This window comes from Zeus faber (genome assembly GCF_960531495.2).
Source record: "Zeus faber genome assembly, chromosome: 5".
Lineage (NCBI taxonomy): Eukaryota > Metazoa > Chordata > Actinopteri > Zeiformes > Zeidae > Zeus > Zeus faber.
The window spans coordinates 22,138,615-22,161,968 of record NC_137192.1 but is presented as its reverse complement, the minus strand read 5'-3'; the positions used below and the strand labels follow the sequence as shown (position 1 = coordinate 22,161,968).

Genomic DNA, 23,354 nt, shown 5'->3' with positions numbered 1-23,354 from the left:
AATACATGTTAAAGTGAGCAATTAATTGAGGTTACATTCATTTAAAAAACAATTACATAGAAATGTAGAATATTATTGAGAAATGACCAAATGATTAAGCCGTTGTGTAAATTGATAAGATATAAATTGAATACAAAGTTGGTTTGTATTTTCCTTTTCTTGTGTGGCGTAATTCCTCAAGCCCCTACGTCGGTAACGGGTTTAAAATGTGGGACCCATCAGAATGCGGTTGAAAAGCCCTGATGTAGAGTATCCTTACATCAGTGACGATCATGATCAACATTCTAGGTTCAATTAAACCCCAGTGGATGTTCAGAAGGACTGTTTCGACAGGCTGGTGGTAAATGGCTCACACTGCGTTACATGGGTTCCACATGACCTATACTGGGTAAAATACTTCTATATTTAAATTAAATAACACTAAATGCTTGACATACAGAGGTTGTGTTGCTTTAAATGAAATTGTTAGTGTTTGAGAAATGTTCATAAATCTAATGAAATGCCTTTTGCTGTTTAAAAAATAAATTGTCTAGACCTTTTCCCACAAAAACATTGTTCCTGTCTTCCATTCCACTTGTAAAACACTGAACCATGTTTAATTGTTTTTGCATTTTTTAGTTGGTTTGAGGCGGGTGAAATCATGGTGGCACCCAAAAAGGAATACGCTTCATCTTAAAATAAAAATTAATAAATGATGCCAGACTAAATGCTGTCTCTCACACACACACACACACACACACACACACACACACACACACACACACACACACACACACACACACACACACACACACACACACACACACACACACACACACACACACTAACTCAAGCAACTTTTCTGAAATTACTATTTATTTCTCAAAAGGAAATCCTCAAAATAAAAACACAGGGGAAAAAAGTGAAAATACATACAACATGTCTATTAAAGTAAGTTCTTTCAGAGTTGCACACTGAACAGAATGTCTGACAATTAAAATGTTTTTCTCCAAAAGTATCGATGAAGCAGAAATACTGCAAGCAAAAAAATTGGATAACCTGAAATTGCAATAAATACTTCAACGATTTTTTTATTTTCATATAAAAAAATTGTAATAAAATGACATTGCTGTAGAAGGGACCAAGTTCCAAGATAAGGTGGGGGAAAAAAAAAAAAAGGTGAACTGTAAAAAATAAAAAAATAAAAAATAAAAACAATAAATGGAAAAAAGAAAGAAAAGGACAAATCTGTTTTGACAGGATGATGGTGCATGTTCTCACAAGACAACACCTGTTCAGGGCAGGGAAAGCGGTGGGAAATCTGCCGGATCTTATCTGTCCGGTCGCATCATGCCCGGCCTGACGGGCATCATCATGGGTCGGGGGGGACGCATCATGTGGGGCGGTCCGGGCATCATCTGCATGTGTCCTCCCATCGGCGGCCTCATGCCTCCTGGATGCGGCCGCAGAGAGAGCAGAGGGACAGCTCAGGCAGTGCTTCCTGACAGCATTATCACATCGGAGGCCGGGCACCCATGTCCACTACATAAAATACGTCCCATCACATCGCCGGCACGCAACTTGAGATGATGGGAGACTTTCCACACGTTCGATCGCCCGCTGATGCATTGTCCAGCCCCAGGACAAAGCACCCCGCCCACTTGAAGAATAATTCACTTTATCCTTCAGGTCAAAGGACCATATATCCAGTCCATCAAATTGAGTTTCAGTCTTTTAACTCCTCACCACACATTTTACATTACTGCTGAAAGCTCACTTTATTCTCACACACACACACACACACACACACACACACACACACACACACACACACACACACACACACACACACACACACACACACACACACACACACACACACACACACACACACACACACACACACACACTTTCAGGTTTTAGAAAATTCAAAGGACGATACGGTGAGAATCCTACCTTAAAATGTATTTCATGGTGCTTAATTTACTTAAAACGAAGTAGGTACTTATTTTGTATTCGTTAATACGTCAACATGGCGAGGAGTTCAGGTTCCATATTGTTAGCTTTTTTCTAACCACAAAAACAGAGAATCTAAAAATGTGAGCTATCATGGGGAAAATAGGTGTGCGGTGAGTGGTAAGCCGATCAAAACTCAATTTAACAGCGGTATGATCCTTTAGGCATGTGTTCCTTCATTCATTACAAAATTGAAATTTGATTTTAACCACACCCCTTGGGAGTCCTTCATATGCCATGGGCCAGAAATCAAAATATAATACTTTGATGCCACTACCCGAGCTGACATCAATGCAGAATCAAAATATTCTGTGACATTTGGTGCCGCACATTGATATCTAGTTTGGCGATTTCTTCAGCCACAGTCAGTAAGTTAAAATAATGTACATGTGCTGATATTTAACTTTTGTAAAGATTTTTTTTTTTTGTAGTAGTAGTAGTAGAAGTAATAGTAGGTATATTGATATATATAGAGGTCTCCACGTAGAACCACAACTGGGATACAATACACATCTGGGATGTAACCCAGGAGCTGAGACCACAACGTTAACCTGCAAATAAAGCCTGAAAATATTTTCTGGTGTTGAAAAAGTAATTTATCATACCGGGTCCACCAGGCATCATCCCATGGGGTGGAGGGCCCATCATGGGCATCATGGGAGGACCTCCCATTGGAGGTGTAGGAAGCATGCCTGGACGTGGGGGTCCACCTGTGAGCCAAAGGTTAAAGATCAAGGTCAACTCTGTGCAGAAATGAACATGACTCTGATTTTGGCTGATTCCGATTTTCACTCAATTACATGTTCACGACTAAATATTGACTATTAAATATCTTTTATATTGTCGTCCCATCATTGAGTTTATATCCGTCATCGAAGAAATCAAATTTTCTTATAATTTGGTCTCATTGGGTAAATCTGCCGTACGTCAATGACAAATACATCATGTGATCTGATCTCGCTCACGTGGAGGACAGCTGTACATACGAACTACACTGCAATTCAGTTACTACAATCGTGAGATTGCAGATTTCCACACTGTCTGCTTATTATTGTTCATTATTCACTATGGAACAATGATAGAACAAGGAACTGTCCCTGAGTTCCAGTTAAATAAAATACGACATGGAACAACTGAGTTCCAATAAAATTGAATATGGGACAGTCACCAAGTTTCAGCATAATGCAACCTCGGTTTTAGTAGGACACAACAAATAACTAACACGGAGTCTAACCTGTCATCACGAACGGAACTCATGCACGAGTAACAACTGCAGTGACAGCGATAGAAATGCAGTCTGCACAATTTTGGAATATTGTCAGGCGATAAATTATTTATTCAATATTTGTTTACCTTGAAGTACCTCCAAACAGCCGACATTTCCTTCTTTCTTTCGCTCTTTTTTTTTTTTTGAGCGTCAACTGCGCAACTAGGTTAGATTACATTGTATCAGGTTTGAGTATCGGAGCCTTTTTAGTACAGTACATGAGAAGTAAACCTAGCGTGTATATTTGACCAGTACAGAATCTGAAAAATATCTCACACTGATCGACCGGTCACTGTTTTGTATTGATTGTTTTCCATAATTAAATGACTATAAATATTTTCTTTGAATAGTATTAATTGGCATTTAGTACCTGCGTATTTTGACCAACAATTACGTGGTTACTTCACAATATGCATGTAGGTGGGCAGGTCTGCAGATATTCACAAAACTGTCTTTGGGCGGGTACAGTGTAATCAGTCTGAAGACACCAGGTCAAAGCAGATAGAACTGTTGCAGCTATCGACCCCTTTAGGTTTTAGTGAAACCTCAAACGATTTCTATATACACTTCTGTTCTAGCCGTAGAAATACATAATGTGGAGACCAAATAATATATGTGTTTACAGCGTGCTGAATTGTACATTTTAATATTGAAAAGTACAAACATTTATCAAATGGCTTCATTTTTAGGATCGTATTTCTAAATCTGAAAAGTAGTTGAATGCATCATAAAAAAAAAATCTCAAGCAAGCTAGCCCTTCCTCATTTTGTTCTTTCTTGCTTTAGTGACACAAGCAAGCATGCTCAATGTCAACAACACCAAACTTTAGGGCTGTTGAGTAAAAGGGGATCAGACAGTTGCTCTGCAGCACTAATTAAAAGTTTAGGACAAAATTTCTATGAGCAGGGAAAAACAATTTCTCAGTGCATCCCTTCTTTTCAGGGGATAATGTAATCAACCACACATTTTGTGATTACAGTGGAGCAGGGGGGTATGAACTTACTTGGGGGAGGGCCACCAGGGAATGGTGTTGGAGGAATCTTTCCCTGTTGGAATGCAGCAGCTGTCCGGGGGAAAAGAAATATATTAAAATAATAATATGCAAAGTGTCATACTTCCAGCTAATCCAGAATTCAATTGAGATTCTCTGGATAGCGAGTGTCACATGAACAGAAAAATGTTTACTCTGGCATAGCTTCCCATTAACATAAATGTGCCTAATTAAGAGTGTCCGAGTATTGTAGTTTCCCAAATAGTACTAGTACCTAAAAACGTGCTTAACCCCGAGATTGATTTTTAAGCTTAGAAGATGCTGAGTAAAAGGACATTTACTTTTATGGTTTGTTTATGTTTATTACTTTTATCACTAGTCTAACTTTTGGCCAGATCTATCTTGAAACATATATTTTAATCTTAATAAGACTTATCCGGTTAAATAAAATAAATGAATCAAAGCAGAATGATTTAAGCAATATAGACCAGCTCTAGGAGGTAGAGCTGGTCGTCTAGTAATCTAAAGCATGCTGTAGTGTCCTTGAGCAAGACACTTAACCCCTAATTGCTCCTGATGGCTGCGTCCATCGGTGTTTGAATAATTGTAAGTCGCTTTGGATAAAAGCGCCTGCTAAATGACAAAATACGTACAAGGGAGTGCATATGTGGAGTATAACAGCACAACATTGAGTGAGATATTGCTTTCATACAAACAGTGCTATAAAAGAATGCTGGTAAAAAGATGTAATAGTAAATTAAGTCAACAGATTATCATTTATTTTGCTGCCACCTGCAATATACATAATTTAACAGTTATCAGTACAACTGTAAAGCAGAGTGATACATATGGTAAATCATCAGTGTTCTAATGAAAAGTACATGCAAACCACAGTCAAATGACTTGTCCAGACCCGACTGTAGTACAAACTAAAAGACCGTATTTATTTTTCATTCTAAAATAGTTTAAGAAAACCATCTTACTTGTTTTATCAATGAGGCTCTGGGCCTGTTCCTCCATCCATTTCTGGTAGTAGTCTTTTACATTTTCTTTATGTTTTCGACCACTACAGTGGGTTTTTCTTACTGATGGCTGGGGGGAAAAAAAGAGAGTTTAAGACATAACCTATTCCATGTATGATCTTGAGTATTATGTTTTTAATGTGTGAATTATTGAAACCATGCAAACAAATTTTACCGAGTCATGTGTAAGGTAGGTGTCACAGTAGTCACAGTAAAATCTTTGAAAGGGAAAAGCAAATGGTCAGAGAATGGTAATTAGTAAAAACCACTCAAGTGAAGCTACAGTATATAGGTCTAGCAACGCAATGTGTTTTTATGGAGCTATCAATCTCAAAAAAATTAACGAACACAAGCTAATTAACATCAACACTGTATTGTCAAGAGTACTAAAGATGTGCCCAGGTGTAGGGATTAACGATAAACCTCTGTATCAACAATCCACACGTTCAGCACATAGGTTTGGATGTTCGTATATAAAGTGAACATTCACAAATATAACTATTAATACTAAAACGAAAATATGGTGGAACATATTTCCACTTGTGGCAGAACACGTTTGGGAAATTCAATTCAACAGTAACAGACGGCCATTCATTTAAGCAGAACCTGATATGCAGGCTAGTAGGACGATGCTAAAAGAGAAGTTGCTCCGTTTGTTCGTTGGAAACGTAATGATTATAGGAACGTATAAGAATAACAGTGCACTATCTGTCCCAACCACATTGCTTGAATGCTGTGAAACAACCACGATAAAACAATACACACACACACACACACGCGCCTTGCGTGTAGCAAGCTAACGTATTAGCCATCGAACAAGGACCGAAGCGCCAAGTGTATCAAACGTGGGTTTAATTGCTGCTAAAGCTTAATCGATGACTACATCTATTTTAAGACACACAAAAAACATTTAATGTAAACAACGAGGAAGGCGAGACTACAGACCACACAAGATAAATATTAAACTTACTTAGGCATGGTTCCCAGCGAGCCCGGACGAGAGCGCGATTCCGGCGTTCACACGAAAGATGTCCGTGCTACTACTTGTGGTGCGGCGGATAGATCGTTCCGCCTGCCGGCGGAGGGGGGGCTCTTGATAGCGACGCACCGATGCGCGTGGTTGTGACGTCCCGGGATTCAAACGTTACGTCACAGGCGGATAAAGAATACCCCCATATGATACTATGTAAGTTGAACGCTTGAAATAAAGATACAATGAAATTTAAGAAATATAAGGAAAAATAAAAAAACAATAAAATAAAATAAAATAAAATAAAATTAAATTAAATAAAATAAAATAAATAATAACCCCCATATGATTCTGTGTAAATTGAAGGTTTAAAATAAAGGTAAAATAAAAAAAAAATAGAATAAAATAAATTAAATAAAGAAACCCCCCATATGATACTGTGTAATTTGACAGTTTGAAATAAAGATTGCAAAAATAATAATAAAGAAAGAATACCCCCACACATCATTCTGTGTAAGTTGAGCATTTTAAATAAATAATAAAACAATTAAAAATAAAATAAAATAAAGAATATCCCCATATGATACTGTGTGAGTCGACACTTTGAAATAAAGATAAAAACAAATAAGAAAAAATTAAAACCAAAAGATAAATAATAAATAAATAAAAATTAAGAATGCCCCCTGTCTGTATGTGTAGACTTGTTGGAAATTGCACTCATTGTCTTTTATCTTTGCTTTTTTAAACGTCTTCATTTTTCTTTGTTGTTATGTAACGTCACTTACGACTTACTTATGCGACGCACCGTGAATAGTCCTTGTGTATGAAACGTGCTGTACATACACAAGGAGACATCCCTTGCTTGTACCATAGAAGGATAGAGACGAGATGAATATAGGAAAGATAGAGCAGATTTGGAAACTGGGTCACCCCGCAAGGCGCTCTATCCAATTTTTATTTTTCTAAATAAAAAGCTGTAAATAAATAAAATGGTACCCCTTCTGCCTTGAGTGTTTATAGGGTAAACCATCAGGTGTCGCTGTGTTCTCCGTTTTCAGCGCCCCGAAGCCTCAGCTCTATATTATTCTCATGTATTCCATTGATATGAAAATGTTTTACACACACACACACACACACACACACACACACACACACACACACACACACACACACACACACACACACACACACACACACACACACACACACACACACACACTTTTCTTTATCCTATGGGTTTTTCTTGGCTCGCCACCCGCCACCCATTCCCTCTTGGAAAGACAACTTTATTACATCATTTTAATGTATAAGTAATCATTAGTGTCTCTTTAATAGGAGGATGATCATCACCATAAGTGGAATATAGAATCACCTAGGGATTGAAAAAAAAAACAGCAATAAAATCAACAAAATAAGAGAAAATAGTCCAGCTATTTGAACTACAAATCGTGTTGAAATCCCGTGAAAAGAACAAAAACAGAAAAAAGAAACAATAAAAAAAACAAAAAAAAACAAACAAGAAAAACAGGAACAGGTAAAGAAATTAAGTAAAATCCGCGAATCCGATTGGCATTCATTGAAAAGTGAACTCGGACTGAAACTTGTCCAATAGGTGTGCTATACATTCAAATGGCATTGGCCGAATATTGTAATAACTGCATTGAATGTACATTCTCCTGCTTGTGTTTAACATCTACTATCTTATCTTATGAGACCTTGATATTCAGTAATAAGTTATCCATTGCCACTCATGCCCGTATTATTGTATAAACCGATCGTGTACAGAAATGCCATCTACATGTATACACGTGAACCCAGGCCAACTCGGAACCATCCTGCCGCCGTCTGAATATTTTGGTTTGTCTTTTTGAGTTTGTTTATGCTGTCAAGTCTGTGCAACAATGCAGCGACCTTTACCGAGACAAATTCCTCGGACATGAAAATATACTCGTCTGAATAAACGGATTCATCACTGATCATATACACGTACACGTACATTTTAACAACAAACACATGACGAATATCAATAACAAATATAAAAAATCGAATATAAATAAAATAAACTATATTTCAAACAAACATGCGAATAATTAAAGTCATGTATATGAAAAATAACAGGCATGGCAAGAGTTACATAACGAAAGTACTTAAAAAAACAACAACCCGCTAACAAACCAATGAGGAGCCCGTTTCAAATAGCAACAGATGACGTGGGGCGCCCCGTCCTGTCGCGACAACCTGACGCGTTACGTCACAAAACGTCCGGCCGCCGTGCGTGGTGACGTCGCCGTTGTTGTCGAGCTGGTTGTTATGGCTGAGCGAGGGCCAGGCCGCGGACGAAATTGAAAGCGACAGGGGGAGAGGGACCCGTCTCCGCCACGGGACAGCCGCCATGGAGGGCATGGACGTGGACGTGGACGCGGAGCTCATGCAGAAGTTCAGCTGCATGGGCACCACGGACAAGGACGTCCTGGTGACCGAGTTCCAGAGGCTGCTGGGCTTCCAGCTCAACCCCGCCGGCTGCGCCTTCTTCCTGGACATGACCAACTGGTGAGTCCGCGGATCCGGCGCGGCCTCGCGCGGCTCGCCGTCCACGCATCCATCACGGGTTGACATTTTTTAAAGGGTGGAGTAAACAAATGGCGGAACCGCGCCCCTCCACGCGTGTTCGACGCGTTAAAGCCGAGAAGCGTCTCATATTGTCGGGTTTGGTCGCGCAACAGCTCGCTACGGTAGCCGGAGAGGGCCGCCCTTCGTGCGGACTGCCCCCCCCCCCCCCCCCCCCCCCCCCGTGTTACGTAATAGTCTGCGAAGTCACAATGTCCGTTGACTTGTGCTCCTGGGGTTTCACGACCCACTACGGCCGATGACGTAACCTCCGTCGGGATCCGTGGACGTGACAACAAACCCGAGTGGAGCTGGCTGGGGAGGGGGAGCCACGGATCGCTCGTCAACGTTCGCGCCTCCGTGAATGTTGGACACCCCGTCCCCCCAAATAAATACCTACCTACTCGTTTTTTTGTGTATGATTCACATTTTGCATTTCTCTGCCAAAGCACACACACATATATATTTATATGTGTGTGTGTGTGTATATATATATATATATATATATATATATATATATATATATATATGTGTGTGTGTGTGTGTGTCTGTGTGTATCTCGATATTTTTATAAGGCTAAAATATGCTTAATATTCTTACGCCTGAATCAATTTGGACTAAATTGTGAATTGAAATTCTGCTTCATGACAGAATTCTGTGTCCAACTGAGCGGAAGTCCTCCCCTACTCGGCCGAACCAACGTTTAGCTGTGACACGGAGTGACTCGCCAAGACCCAAGTCTCAAAAGACAGGAGTGGACCCGTGCATCATCCCCGATCCAACGGTGTAGACCAGGGGTGCCCACACTTTTTCGGCCTGCGAGCTACTTTTAAAATGACCAGGTCAAAAGGATCTACCTGCATTAAAAAAATGTTAAATATATTTATTTATATATATACACTGAGTATACTTTATATATACAATATATGCTGGCGTACCTTGCATCGCTGTATGAACCTTTACAGCAAAATACAATTAAATACATTCCTGGTCACTACCTTACTCTGATGACTTGCACTGAATGGAGTCGGCAGGGTTGCGCAGCCCGGACAGTAGCTGCTGGTAGCCAGCCTCAGGCAGCTTGCAAATGATCATCAGTCAAGGTGGAACGGCATTTGGACTTAATAATCTTCATGTGGGAAAAGGCTGACGCGCATAAATAAGTAGAGCTGAATAATGCAGTCAAGGAGGGAGCACATTTCCTCATGTTTGGGTACTTTTCCTCCGTGAGTAAGTTCCAAAACTGTCCATGAGCCCTGGACTTGAGCTGAATGTCAGCCTGTAGGGTCAACATCTCATCCTCCACTGCAGACCAGTTCAGGTGAAACAGTGAATCAACCTCAACATCTTCCCTGAATGGGCAGCACATAAAGGTAGAGACTGGCTCGAGTAAAGCAAAGTCTTGAAACCGTTTGTCAAAGTCTGACAGACAGTTTTCAATCTGCTCTGTGTAGCGCACACTGTCAAGTTGCGCACACGCCTTACTTTGGGTCTCCAGCTCTGATGCCAGGTTTTGAAAGCTCCCCCAAATCATGGCGCCGCAGCTTTGAGGACAGAAGTTGCATTTTTCGTTTGAAAGCATTAGCTGAACTGATCATGTTGACCACGGTTTTGTCTTTTCCCTGCAGCTCTAAATTAAGCTCGTTCAACATGTTGGTCAGATCGCTTAAAAAAAAAAAAAAGTGTTATTTTTTTTCGAATGGCGCGTGATCTACCCGCACTACCTTTGTGATCTACCGGTCGATCACGATCAACGTATTACACCCCTGGTGTAAACAAACCCCATCCGCTGACCTTGATAAGTGTCCAGATGTCATCGTTTGATCACATTGGGAGAGCCGCTTTTAATGAGTTTTGCCTCCAGTCGCTGCAGATTGCACACCTGTCCCAGACTCATCCTCCCTCCCTCCCTCCCTCCGAACAGGAACCTGCAGGCTGCTATTGGCGCATATTATGACTTTGAGAGTCCCAATGTCAGCACGCCATCCATGTCCTTTGTTGAAGATGTGACAATTGGGGAAGGAGAGTCCGTGCCCCCCGACACGCAATTCACCAAGACCTGGAGAATACAAAACACAGGTGATGTGGCAGGGATACACCAAAATACTGCGCACGCACACACACACACACACACACACACACACACACGCGCGCACACACCCGGTAGTGTGCACACTATAGGGGGTTGAGGAAGGACTATAATCACAGGGGAACTAACATCTTGGGATTGTAGCTCACACTGTACTGTAGGAGCTGATCAAATCAAGCTGATATCCCCCCCCAAGAGTCCCCGATCGCAGGAGTTTTTTGACCACGTCAAATCAAACCACTGCGGCTGACCAAAGCCCACTGGACAACATTTAAGACCAGAGATTTCCCTGTGATTGTCTGGGACTCTAAAATCCGAGCAAAAGTCCTTTGGTGCTGGATATGCATAGTAAATTCTTCTAAACGACTGTGTGCGTGTGTTAGTGGAGTTGTTCTTACACCCGCGTGTCGATAAAGGCAGATAAAACAGTTTGCAGTTACAGCGTTTGGTGAAGTCTTCAGCAAATGCAATTAAGTCGTAACCGCTGTCGTGTGTATTGCAGGTGCTGAGTCGTGGCCCCCAGGAGTCAGTCTGAAGTACATCGGTGGGGACCAGTTTGGGCACGTCAACATGGTCATGGTCAAGTCCTTGGACCCGCAGGAAATGGCGGATGTCAGCGTGCAGATGCACAGCCCCGCGGCTCCTGGGATGTACCAGGGCCAGTGGAGAATGTGCACCGCCACCGGGCTGTTCTATGGAGGTGGGTCGTGACGCAGCGACATCACGCGCCTTTTTGCCTGCTGCGCGGTCCAAGGCACACTCCTCTGCCCCCCAAAATGTTCATATTCTCAGTGACCGGTGTGTCCTCGTATGGGCTAGTTTGTATATACGTCAAAGCTGTTTTTTAAATTTTCTGTTGATGAAATGTGTGGTGTTCTTTCTCTTTAAAGTAATTCATATTGTAGTGGATGAATGTTGTTTATACATAAAATCAGTGGTTAAAACACCTGAAACAAAACATTTTTGTTTGGTGTACACTGGTATACAGTGATGGTTTGAAATTTGCCCCAATATTTTCTGCCAGTGGGCTGAAATTTGCCATCAGAAAACATTTAGTACAATCGTAGAAATCCCCCAAATCACTTTTGAACAATTTGCAACTTGTTTGGCAAAGTGCGTGTGGCTGCGGTTAATGAGTTCTAGTCTGGAATGAGGCAAACTGGCTATTGGCTTCCTTGTTCCTTGTTCTTGGTTGTGAGTGCCCAAATGGCTCTCACTACATGACCTGTCCATCATACCTGACATGATTTGGCAACTGGTATTGACTGTGACTATAAAAATGCTTCATGTGTGTCTGAGTATAGTAGCGCTGTTCACATTTTATTTAGTGTGGTTTCTACTCACCGCCGCTGCCTTCTTGACCGGGTCACCTTTGACAGTGTGTCGCAATGGCTTCTTTTTCTGGTTAAATAAAGGTTAAATAAAAAAAATTAAAAAATTAAAAAAGGCTCCAGGGTGATGGCAGTACAGTTGTGGAGATCAAATCTAAGGTTTCCTGGAAGGTCAGGGCGAACAGTAGCTTACACCATTACAACACAATGCAGGGGAAAGGGGTGACATTGAGTAAAAAGTGTGTTCATTCATTCGTTCAATTCATTCCACGTGTTTAACACTTTCACCAGTCTGATCATGGAAGGTCAAAATTCACCCCGGAAACAACATTTCTTGGGTTGCGTTATAACATCGATCTAGGTAGATATATGGGCACTTAATTTGTCCCCGGCGGGGGGAATGAAAGTTGCACACTGTGGAACATAAAATGGGAAATTACGATAAAATCAATTACACCAAATATAAGTAATAGACGATAAACCTCTGTGTGTAAATCTGCGTTTTTAACATCCCCCTGTCCACCTCGGGTCACTTAAGCACAATGTTTAAATATTAAACCCAATTTCCTATTAATCAACGGCTCTTTTAATGTCAGTGATAACGCTTGACTGATTTGTGCTGCCTCCGTTTTGCTTTTCCGTACACTCTCCATTCTCTCGCTCTCTCTCGCTCTCTCTCTCTCTCTCTCTCTCTCTCTCACTTAATGTGACATGCGAGCGTTAATTCGTCCCCCGCCCCCCTGCAGACGTGATCTGGGTGATCCTGAGCGTGGAGGTGGGAGGCCTCCTCGGCGTGACCCAGCAGCTGTCGTCCTTCGAGACGGAGTTCAACACGCAGCCGCACCGCAACGTGCAGGGAGACTTCAACCCCTTCGCGTCGCCGCAGAAGAACAAGCACGACGGCCCCGACGACGGGTTCCGAGACCCCGCCGGGGCCTGGGAGGGCACGCCGGAGCCCATCCAGCCCGATCAGAACGGACTCTCACACAATGCTGTAAATAGGACGTCAAATGGACTCCAAACTAACTTGCCAGTGGTGACTTATGGTCAGGTACGTGCTAAATACCCTTTCATTGATGCGTGTCGTTTCTGAATATTTGAAATTGGGGGATAAATTAAGTAGAATTTTCATCGCTTTTTATCGATTTGAATTCCACAATGACCCCCTCGCTTTGTTCGTATCTTGTACCACATTGGATTGGCCTCAAGTCAGAATCGGAATGACTTTATTCCGCCAGGTACATGAACATGTGCAAGGAATTGGTCATGGTGACGATTGGTGAGTTTCTACAGACAGTCAGCATTAAAAAAAAAATGTTTTTAATAATAATAAAATAATCATAAAATAGAATAAAAACAAAAAAGTAAAAAAAAATGAAATTTCGAAACGTGCACAAATTTCTGAAAAATATCAAACAAAAATAGTCAAATATATAACAATATACACATGTTATTCCAGGCACAAGATAAGTTATTGGTATTGGGTTAGGGCTGAACGATTTGGGGAAAATAATCGAATTGCGATTTTCTTTTAGACCAAATTGTGATTGTGATTTTGTACGGGATTGTTTTTTTTTTTTTTTTTTTTTAGTTCCTTCTGTATTATTCACTAAACACAAGCAATAAATTACTCTACACCAGTGGTACTCAACCTATCCCAGCTCAGGAGCCCCATTAAGAAAAAATATTTTTGCAAGGGCCGAATTTCTGAAACGTCCGTTTCCTCCATCAAACCATTATGCATTTTAAAATAACTACTAGTAATATATTATTAAGGAATGAAAAGCATGATGTATGCAATGGTTGCAATTTATCATTATTACGCCGTTTTTATTACCAGTGCAACCACAAATGTATTATGTATTATTATACACAAATGATGTACAAATGTATACAGGTGGATGTCAAACCGCAAGTGACGAGCCGACTCTGCCGTGCATGTCTGCTGCAGCTGCTGGATTTTTGCTCTGCAGCGGCAGAGGCTGTGTTCTCCGGAATATCGCACATAAATTAAGTTAAATGGCTTAAATAAAAACCGTGGGTTGATGTAAAAGTTGTTTTTTCCTATGTATTGATTGTGTGGAGGCTGCTTTGGTGCTTGTAGTGAGGAAGCCGATGGAGGATTTGGACACGATGGTCTCACGTGGCGCGGTTGGGAGTCAGGTGATGCATTGTGGCTCCAAGTTATTACTTGCATACGGTCATAATATAACTAAATACAAACAATTCATAGTAAAATTGACAGTGGAAACCAGCCATTGATCCAGGAAACAGATCGTTGATCACTACCAGGAAACAGATCTCTATAGATGCGCACTCCCTGGAGGCCGTCGTAGGTTGATGTGTCTAACAGGAAATACAGCTTTGAATACTGCAGACAATGTCTCAGACAAAAGGTATTGAAATACCCTTTTAGAATTTTTTAATTAAATTTTAAATTAGACTTAAAGAGCTGCAACTAGACGTAAAAGAGCCGTGGGTTAAGTATCACTGGGTTCGAATTTATAACATTCAACACAAACCTTTTTTCTTTTTTTAAATCCTCAGCCTTTGCGATTTGAAAATTGAGTTCTATTAGGACGTGATGTCGGTTTGAATTTGATAAATCGTTCAGCGCTCCTATTGCTATAGAGTATAAATTATGAATGAATTCCCAGCCGTGTATGCCTGTTACAACAGCTATACTTTCAAGGTGGAACCGTTTCTTTTTGGTAGTGATGCCTAATTTTGGTATCATCTGACCAAAATTTAACCACACACCCTAAAGAACTAACAATAGTTTTACTCTGTTTCCTAGCCCACCCTCCTGACCATTTTCCTGATGATATCTCATATTATTAGATTTTTGATACTGTCTATTTGTAAATGGTATCAAATATCCACACTTTTCCAGGTGTCGTATAGCAGTTGGAAACGTTGTGACAACACTAATCACATCCAATAGCTTCACCCCCTCTCGTACCCTCACCTCAGTGTGATTTCAATTTAAAAAGGACTTCTTGTCCAGGTTTCATTAAACATTTACACTTTTTCGACCCGTTCTTGGAGGTGTGGTTCAAACCCCTCATCGAGGCGGGAAGGTATGTTAAAGCAGGCCAGGTTTATTATCATTGGATTTGATTGATTTTTTTTTAGGTGCTGGAAGCTCTTTGCTGGAAGCTATTTCTCTAGTATTATAGGAGCTGGGCTAGTTGCTTCCCTCCGCTGCCGTGTGTTGTTGGAACACAGCGTGCAGCCCTTCACTATCTCAGTATTGAACAGAGAATAAGAGTCAAACTGGTGTTGACCTTCTCATCTGCATCAGGGTAAGATGGTTTGAAAAGCTTGTTCCCCAAAAACCTGGTGTATCCCTTCAACTACCTATCCTGCAGGGCTAAGCCACATTACTCAGTAATGCATGGTGCAGTCTCTGAGCTGGGACGAGGGTTTGATGTTTTTCCTAAAAAATTACACATTTTCTATCCCGGGAAAAGAAGCACACTATCCCTGGAAATTGAAATGGGAGTCCCCGGAAATGGGAATTGTTTTCAGCTGTTGTCAAAACGCAACAGTCATATTTCAAGCAGCACTAAATGCAACAAGGAGAAATATGGGTTCCCAACCTGACCTCTTTAGTGTATTATTTTGGTGGTATTTATAATTATTAAGGCAAAACAACGGCATTTTTTGTGAATGAACATAATATAAACTTTGCACACAGAATCAATTTTGCTATGGCTGCGACTCCTGCGAGGAATATGAAATGCCAAATCCATTGCCTGCTGAGAACAGCCTGATGGAAGTGATATTTGACAATTCTCCACTGTATAAACAAACAACATTTCTTAAAGCAAGTAATTTGGCATTTCCAAAATCATTCTGTTAAGCCGAGATGGATTCCATACTCTGTTAGCGCTCAGATGCTGCTGGTGCACAGTGCGCACCGCGCACTGCGAGCCTTCTGTAGCCAAGCAATGTTAGATATAGTGATATAGATATAGACTATATACACTATTTTTACACTATATGCACTATATTCACTACTGTTTATACCATATACACTATATATACTATATACACTATATATACCATATACACTACATATACTATATATCCTATATACACTATATATGCAATATACACTATATACACTACATATACTATATACACTGTGTATACCATACACACTATATATACTATATATACTATATATACTATATACACTGTATACATCTCATCTCATCACCGTTCTCAGTGTCGTTCCCGCAGTCTGTCAGTATTCACTACAGCAGCGTTCTCAATGGCCACGCCCCCTTACCGTGAAATAACACGGGTCCTCGCTTCTCCACCAATTCACTTAACGACCTGCTCCTAGGAACGGAACTCGTCGTTAAGTGAGGCGTCCCTGTACAGGCTTATTCCAATATGTTCTAGATGTAAAAAATTAAAATATGAATTCCCGTTACCATATTTCCCGGGAAACAGGGAATGGTTTGAATGGGCTTTCCCTGGATGAAACCAGAGCTGGGACATTTATGCAAGTTAATAATTTTTCGGGGACATTAAAGAAAGTTTTTTTTTTTTCCTCCACTCTTGCACAGCTTGTTCTCGTTCCAGTATTGCGAAAATAGCAGAAGTCCGGCTCTGACACAGACAGGTACAGGGATAATTAGGTATAGATAAATTAAAGTATCCTACTACACCCTGAAGGAGGGTTAACCTGTTAAATTAGCCTAGTTTGCATGTACTTTATATATAGCTCCAGGTAAGTTGCTGCAAATGTCTCTCATATTTAAAACCTCCCCTGCTTGCCCCTAATGTACTTGTCATTCAAAAGGGTTTTGTGTACAAGATTCAAGGGGTTATTTGTCACATAAAGCATTTTTAAATGGCCTGCACTTTATTCAAAAATCCTTTTTAATGGATTTGAATAGATTTCAGAGTTTAATGTCGCTTTGTGGTGGAATTCACCTTTAACGCTGCCTCTCCTAAAGTCCGGTCCTCTGCTCCTTGTGTTCCTCAGGGTATTCACAGACCCTATCCGTTCGGGCAGAGCTAGAACGACAAAGACCCCACGGCGGACGAGGAGTGGGACTGGTGGAGTGCTCGGTGCCTCTGGGAGGGTGGAGGAACAGTTGTTTTCTACTGACTATGGACAACCCCCACCCTTAAGGCAAACCCTGAATCCAAACTCACAGAGACACTACCGCGACACCGCGGTTTACTTCCACTCCAGCGAATCACCCTCTTAGTAACACCCAGATGCGCATGTGTGAATGCTTTTTGTTTAAGAGTGATTTCAATCCTAAAACAAAATTTTAGATACACTGCTATTTTATTTCTGTTAAAAAGGGACCTATTATGCTCCTTTTTACACAAGTTAATATAGGTCTCTAAGGTCCCCAAAACGTGTTTTTGGAAGTTTTTTGCTGAAAATACCACTCAGATTATGCATTCTAGCCATTCTAACATACCTCTATACCATCCTGAATGAAACGCCAAAACGGCTTCCAGGAAGCCAAAAACGGGCTTTGTTTCGTAGTGGGAGCCACCCTCCTGAGGCCCCGAGTTCTGTGAGCCAATGGCATTTGAGCATGGCTTCCGGGTTCCGTTGTGTTTACTCCGTAACTTTCACTGATTTCACCCTATCAGTCCACCAAAAACTGTCTCTGAACAAATTTGAGACGATAAAAAAGCAGCCCAGTTGCTGAATCTTCACTCATATTAGATTTTACAAGGCCTCATTTAAAAGTTTGTTCCCACTTTCGTTGCCGTGCTCCAGGCTTGTGGGGGACACAGACACCGCGCTGCGACGCACTGGGACTCTCGGACGCGGAGATCTTTTGTTTCATGTAAACGTAGTAAAATTAAATATAATAAATAAATACATCTACAATAAAAACACACAATTTTTATTGGTTTTGTTTGGAGAAACGCACAGCGGATCGCTCGCCGCAGTCCATACACACTTTTTTATTTTTATTTCTTTCCTTTTTTTTGAAAATAAAAACAGCAGAATAAAAAAATAAATAAATAAAAAAAATTTAAATAAAGAAAAAATATTTTGATTTCCGTCGTCTGCAGTTTGTTCACGGACAGTTGGTATTAATTCCTCTTTTGAAAGATTTGTTTGTTGAGTTACTCAGATGGAGAGCAGTTCTAATTAGAACGAAGCCCACGGTGACGTCGGTCAGGGCAGCAAAGCTGAACGTCTCGTTTCAGGACACGTTTTCTGAAACGGGCAGCTCTCAAAAAGCTGACTGGGTCGTCTTATTTGACAGTTTGTGTGCTCGTAGGCCCATCAGAGAACCAAATGTATGTGCACAAGCACTGAAAAAGTGTTTTTTTTTTTTTTTGCATAATAGGTCCCCTTTAAACAACTTATTAAAGGGAAGAAAAAAAACAAAAAAAAGCAAATCAACGTTAAATTTGAGATGCGTTATATGTGTGACCTTCAATTGAAACGCCTGTTGGGACGACTTCATCCAGGGTTCCTGCACAGGTCTGGTGGAAGTGTGAATGAGAAATCATAGAATTAATGGGAATACATTTTTTTTTTTTTAATCGCTACCCATGGCAATTATACAAAAAGGAAGTTGAAAAGGACGTGTAGATTTATTGTCCTTTTAATTTTCTTAATTGTGGGATTTGTGGCGTTAAGCCTGCAGTCTCTATTGCAAAACAACAAGAAAGAAACGTAGAATTCAATCGAGTGGCATCCGGTGGATATTCAGTTTGATTCAAGCTCCATTGGCATTAAGTTTTTATCTAAAAAAATAAAAACATTTCCAAAGCACAGCAATGTAAAGAGGAAATACAATACATGACGAGTAAACAGAAATGCATATCAGTCATACATAGTACAGAAAAACAAACCAAAATCAAGGATATTCTGTCTTGCATTAAACCTCTGTCTTTGGTGTGGAGGTTGCACATGTGCAGGAACTCTGTCTCTTCCAAAGACAAAACCACGAGCACCAAGACCTGTGATGTCATCATGCAGCACTTCCTGGAAGAGTTCCACATACTGTGTGTGGGTCCGATAAACTGACCTTGTGTTATTTTTAAATTTTTAGTTTTTTTTTTAGGGTGGACTTTTTCTTGTTTTCTTTTCATTTTTGAAGCTTTAGATGGATGGTGATGAGCTTAGCAAAGAGCTGGAGTGAGAGTTTAAGAATATTAAGAAAAGCCATCGAGTCTATTTTGCCTGGTGAATGATTGTAGTTTATGAATCCCTGTCTAACTATAGTGTGCGTGTGTGCGTGCGTGCGTGCGTGCGCGCAACATGGGCTGAGGATGTCGTGTGTGTATTCCCGTACACGTTTAATTTAGGCATGCATCATGTCAGTATTGTTTCCGTCGCCAAGTCGCTCGAGTGACGTTGGTTCTTTAATTTATTTCCACACAATTCAATCGCAAACAACTCCTTTTAGAGCCAGCAGGTGGTGCTAATAAGCAAATGACCATATTCAAATACCATTTGTAGTCAGTTGAAATGAAGCGTTGTCCTTTTTCTTCCTAAAAAGGCTGCCTAAACTTGACGATGCTTGATGGTTTGCATCGGCGCTGTGAGGACTGATTCACTGCTTTTGCTATTTGCACAATGCTGTTCATCACCTCCGACGTTCACCAGAGGTGATCTTTCCGGAAGCAACACGGCCTTTGTTTTGTGTTTCTTGTGGGGTGTTGAATGATACCAGCAATTTCTGAGAGGTAAACAGCCTAGAATCTCTTTTTCTTTTATTTCTCTCTTTGTTTTTATTTTATTTTTTTAATGACCCCCCCCCCTCCCCAAAAAAAATCCATGATCCTTGTGTCAAGTGCCGTTTTGATTCTCTCATTAACCAAATTGGTACATATTTTTTGGAGTTTTAATATTGAAGTGTCATTACTGTGCACTGTACGTGTATTACAAATGAAGATGTTATATCCAATCATGTTTCTCTTGTTTACACATTCAGGTTTGTTTGTATATGTGAGGATGCTTTTGGTTTGCCTGCTCTCTCCAACTGTGGCCGAACTCTGCCACCGCCTCTAGTTCCATCAGTCCATGCAGTCTTAGTCCGTGTGTATTGGGGCATTAAAAGCAATTTGCTGGATCGGTTGTAATGGTGTTTGTCACTGTTACATGTTCCTCTGTGGAATATCCCACAAAGTAGGGGCCACAAAAAGATGGAGAATAATTGTTTGATTCAGGGGAATAAAAAAAAAAAAAAAAAAAAAAGTCACGTTAAATATGCTTTTCCCGATTTTTTTTGTTGTCGTGAAAACCACCTGAGGTCGCGTCGGCTTATTTCATGATCCACTTCGGAGTCATCTGTCAGGTTGTTCTGGCTGCTTGAAGGTCAGCCGAGAGTAGGCCTACTCCTCCCAGACAGCATACACGGTTCTGCCTTGGTTTCTTTTCAATCAGTTACTGTGTGTGTGTGTGTGTGTGTGTGTGTGTGTGTGTGTGTGTTGGTGTGTGCGCGCATGCGTGTGTGTGAAGATGTGAGCGTGCGCGGGCCAGTGTGCAAAGCAGAAGAAGTGCTTTAGTTTGGCTGGATTCTTTCATTTGGTTTGTGACTCCGTAGGCCTACAGCCAGCGGCATGATGGCATGATGAGTGGATGAGCAGAAATGTGAAATTTATGCCTTTTTTTTTTTTTTTTTTTTTTTCCTGAACCTATGAACAACATTTGTATTATTAAATTAACAATGAAAGGAATAATGCGTGGGTCTGTTTTTCCCTTACTGTGTGTAAGTTTCCACAGGGTAGGTAGGAAAAAATATTTGTTAATTATTTTTTTCTTTTACTCTTTGGTATTTAATTGCTTAAAAAAAGGTTACAAGGTTAAAACCCCTGCAATTTAGTGAAATATTCATTGTCCAAATGTATTAAGTCAACAATGGATTTTGGCTGAAGTCCATAAATACTTTTTCCTCCTCCAAGTCTGAATCCTCTTGTATCATATGTTTAAATAATTTAGGTATTTACAAGTTATTCACTACTTCACTGCTGTTTGTGAGGCAAGACTTTGATAGACTGCAAAGACATTCTGACATTTATGACGTACTTACTTTCCTCAAAAAAGTACTGGCTTGAAGCACCTCGACCAGGAGTATAAACCATTGTGTATACAGTACATCTTTTTGGGACCACAGTCAGATTTTATATCCAAGGCATGATATGTAGGGGATGATTAGACAGTAGATTAATCACATGGTCTCACACCAAGCTGTGTATTTGCAGTACAATTGACTCTTTTAAAGAGAAGACGCGCTTGCAATCATTGAGTGGAAACAATGACTGCATTCAATCCCTGCGTTTACAAGGAAATGTTTTAGTTGCCATCAGTTGACTGTTCCCTCCTCGCTGACTCGTGTATGTCTGGTCCATTGTTGACACGGGACTCCCTTTCTCATTTATGAGGCCTCGTCCACTTCCTGGGACTCTCTAATTAAAAGTGGATGCATCCGTATGCTATGGGTTGACGATCAAACTGATCTATAGAAGTGTGTTGACTCTTATGGCTTAACGATCGGCGTCTTCTTCTCCCCCCCCCCCCCCTCCATCTTTTTGTCTGTATGCTGAGGACGACCGCTCTTTTACGGCGACGCCCAGCTTCACATTCACACTGTTGCACAACATGGACAATGCTCACGTGAAATCAATAGTAAAGCAACGTTTGGGAAAAAGGAAATTACAGTGACCAATAGTAATTGAAACCCTGTGCTTGACAATGGATTAAAATTCACGTTGTTAGAAAAGTCAGCTTATGTTCCCTCTGCAGGCTGTTCCAGGAGGAGGGTGCAGGGGACGGAAGCCTTTTTTTTTTTTTTTTTTTCTTTTTTTACTGGTGGACAGGTTTCTAACAAACTATGGAAGACTCCTTGCTGAATGAGTTGGTCAAGAACCTCGGAGCTCGAAAGAGAGCTGAAAATAGAGTATCACCAAAACTGAAGCATTTAAAGGTAGTATTTAGGGTATTCAGGGTACCGAGAGACTATGACAACACTTTGCTTGAAGAGACGATGAGTTTGGTTTTCAGTTTGTTTCAAAAGTTACAGTTTTTTAAAAGCCATATTCATGGAGGAAGCACAACGACAAACTAAAAACCACAATCATCAGCATATTAAAAGAAAGCAGCATTTGGCATATCTCGACTGAGGCATTGTATATAAATGGTGAACAACAGGGGGCCAAGGACGGAACCTTGGGGGACTCCCTCATAAACTACTCTCATGCTAGAAATAAGACCAGCGGACTGTGTAGCCTGAGCCTTCTGAAGCAACTTTTCCTTTCCCTAACCTATATATGCTTACTATACTTTCATGCTATGCCTATATGCTACAGATAATTTCAATATTGTTTCATTATATTCATATTATTATGGGTACTTGTATAAATGACTGTACAGCTGGGTAATGCAATCTATTTGACCTGATATAATATTACTCTCTGGATGCTCTTGAGGTTGAGGTTCAGGACTGTCAGATCCTCAGTTTAAGGGGAAACTCTAGTATTTTTACAATCTGACTCAGTCACTCTGAGTTGTTAGCGTCAGAATTAAAAAAAAAAAAAAAAAAAGTATTCTACTGTCGAAGAACATGGTCGTGATTGCACCGGTGTACTACGTCTTGCAGCTCATTCCGAAGCAGTCGGCTGAAGATATTCTCTCAATACTGGATAAATCAGAAAGCATTCTGATACCAAATCACTAAGGTTGACTCCCAGTGATCGCAAAATAATATTTGGGTAAATACTTTTTTTTTTTTTTTTAATATAAAATATTCTGTGTTTAGTTCACCATTGACGATGACGCACAAGGGGATGAAGCAGTCAGGACAGGTGTGTGCGTGTGTGTGTGTGTGTGTGTGTGTGTGTGTGTGTGTGTGTGTGTGTGTGTGAGTGTGTGAGTGTGTGAGTGAGTGTGTGTGTGGGTGGGTGGGAGAGTTTGAATTTGTCTTTGTGCATGAGTGGATTCGTATGTGTGTGTGTGTGTGTGCGTGCGTGCGTGCGTGAGATGGATGTGTGCATCCAGGCAGTGAAAATGTAGGTGATTGTTGGAATGACTTCACAAAGACACTGACAGAGCAACCAAAGACAAATATTGACTCTTGC

The 23,354-nt window shown here is 40.7% G+C and overlaps 2 protein-coding genes across 3 annotated transcripts; one reads left to right on the top strand and one right to left on the bottom strand.

The window, feature by feature from the left end:
• Window positions 1–843: 843 nt before the first annotated feature.
• Window positions 844–6,309, bottom strand: snrpc (small nuclear ribonucleoprotein polypeptide C). Its single transcript, XM_080000847.1, has 6 exons — window positions 6,246–6,309; window positions 5,451–5,493; window positions 5,237–5,345; window positions 4,266–4,325; window positions 2,601–2,705; window positions 844–1,432 (listed from the first exon to the last, which is right to left on the bottom strand). The coding sequence occupies exons 1-6, from the start codon at window positions 6,251–6,253 to the stop codon at window positions 1,311–1,313; spliced, it is 447 nt and encodes a 148-aa protein (XP_079856973.1). The 5' UTR covers window positions 6,254–6,309; the 3' UTR covers window positions 844–1,310.
• A 1,268-nt stretch (window positions 6,310–7,577) lies between these two features.
• On the top strand, window positions 7,578–20,918 carry ilrun (inflammation and lipid regulator with UBA-like and NBR1-like domains). 2 transcript variants are annotated; one of them, XM_079999993.1, is made up of 5 exons: window positions 7,578–8,795; window positions 10,777–10,931; window positions 11,444–11,641; window positions 13,019–13,323; window positions 17,275–20,918. In XM_079999993.1, exons 1-5 carry the CDS (start codon window positions 8,638–8,640, stop codon window positions 17,308–17,310), a joined length of 852 nt encoding a protein of 283 aa, XP_079856119.1. In that variant the 5' UTR covers window positions 7,578–8,637; the 3' UTR covers window positions 17,311–20,918. The 2 variants fall into 2 exon arrangements, with proteins under 2 accessions (XP_079856119.1, XP_079856118.1); XM_079999992.1 differs by lacking the exon at window positions 17,275–20,918 and having other exon boundaries at window positions 13,019–13,556.
• The last annotated feature ends 2,436 nt before the right edge of the window (window positions 20,919–23,354 follow it).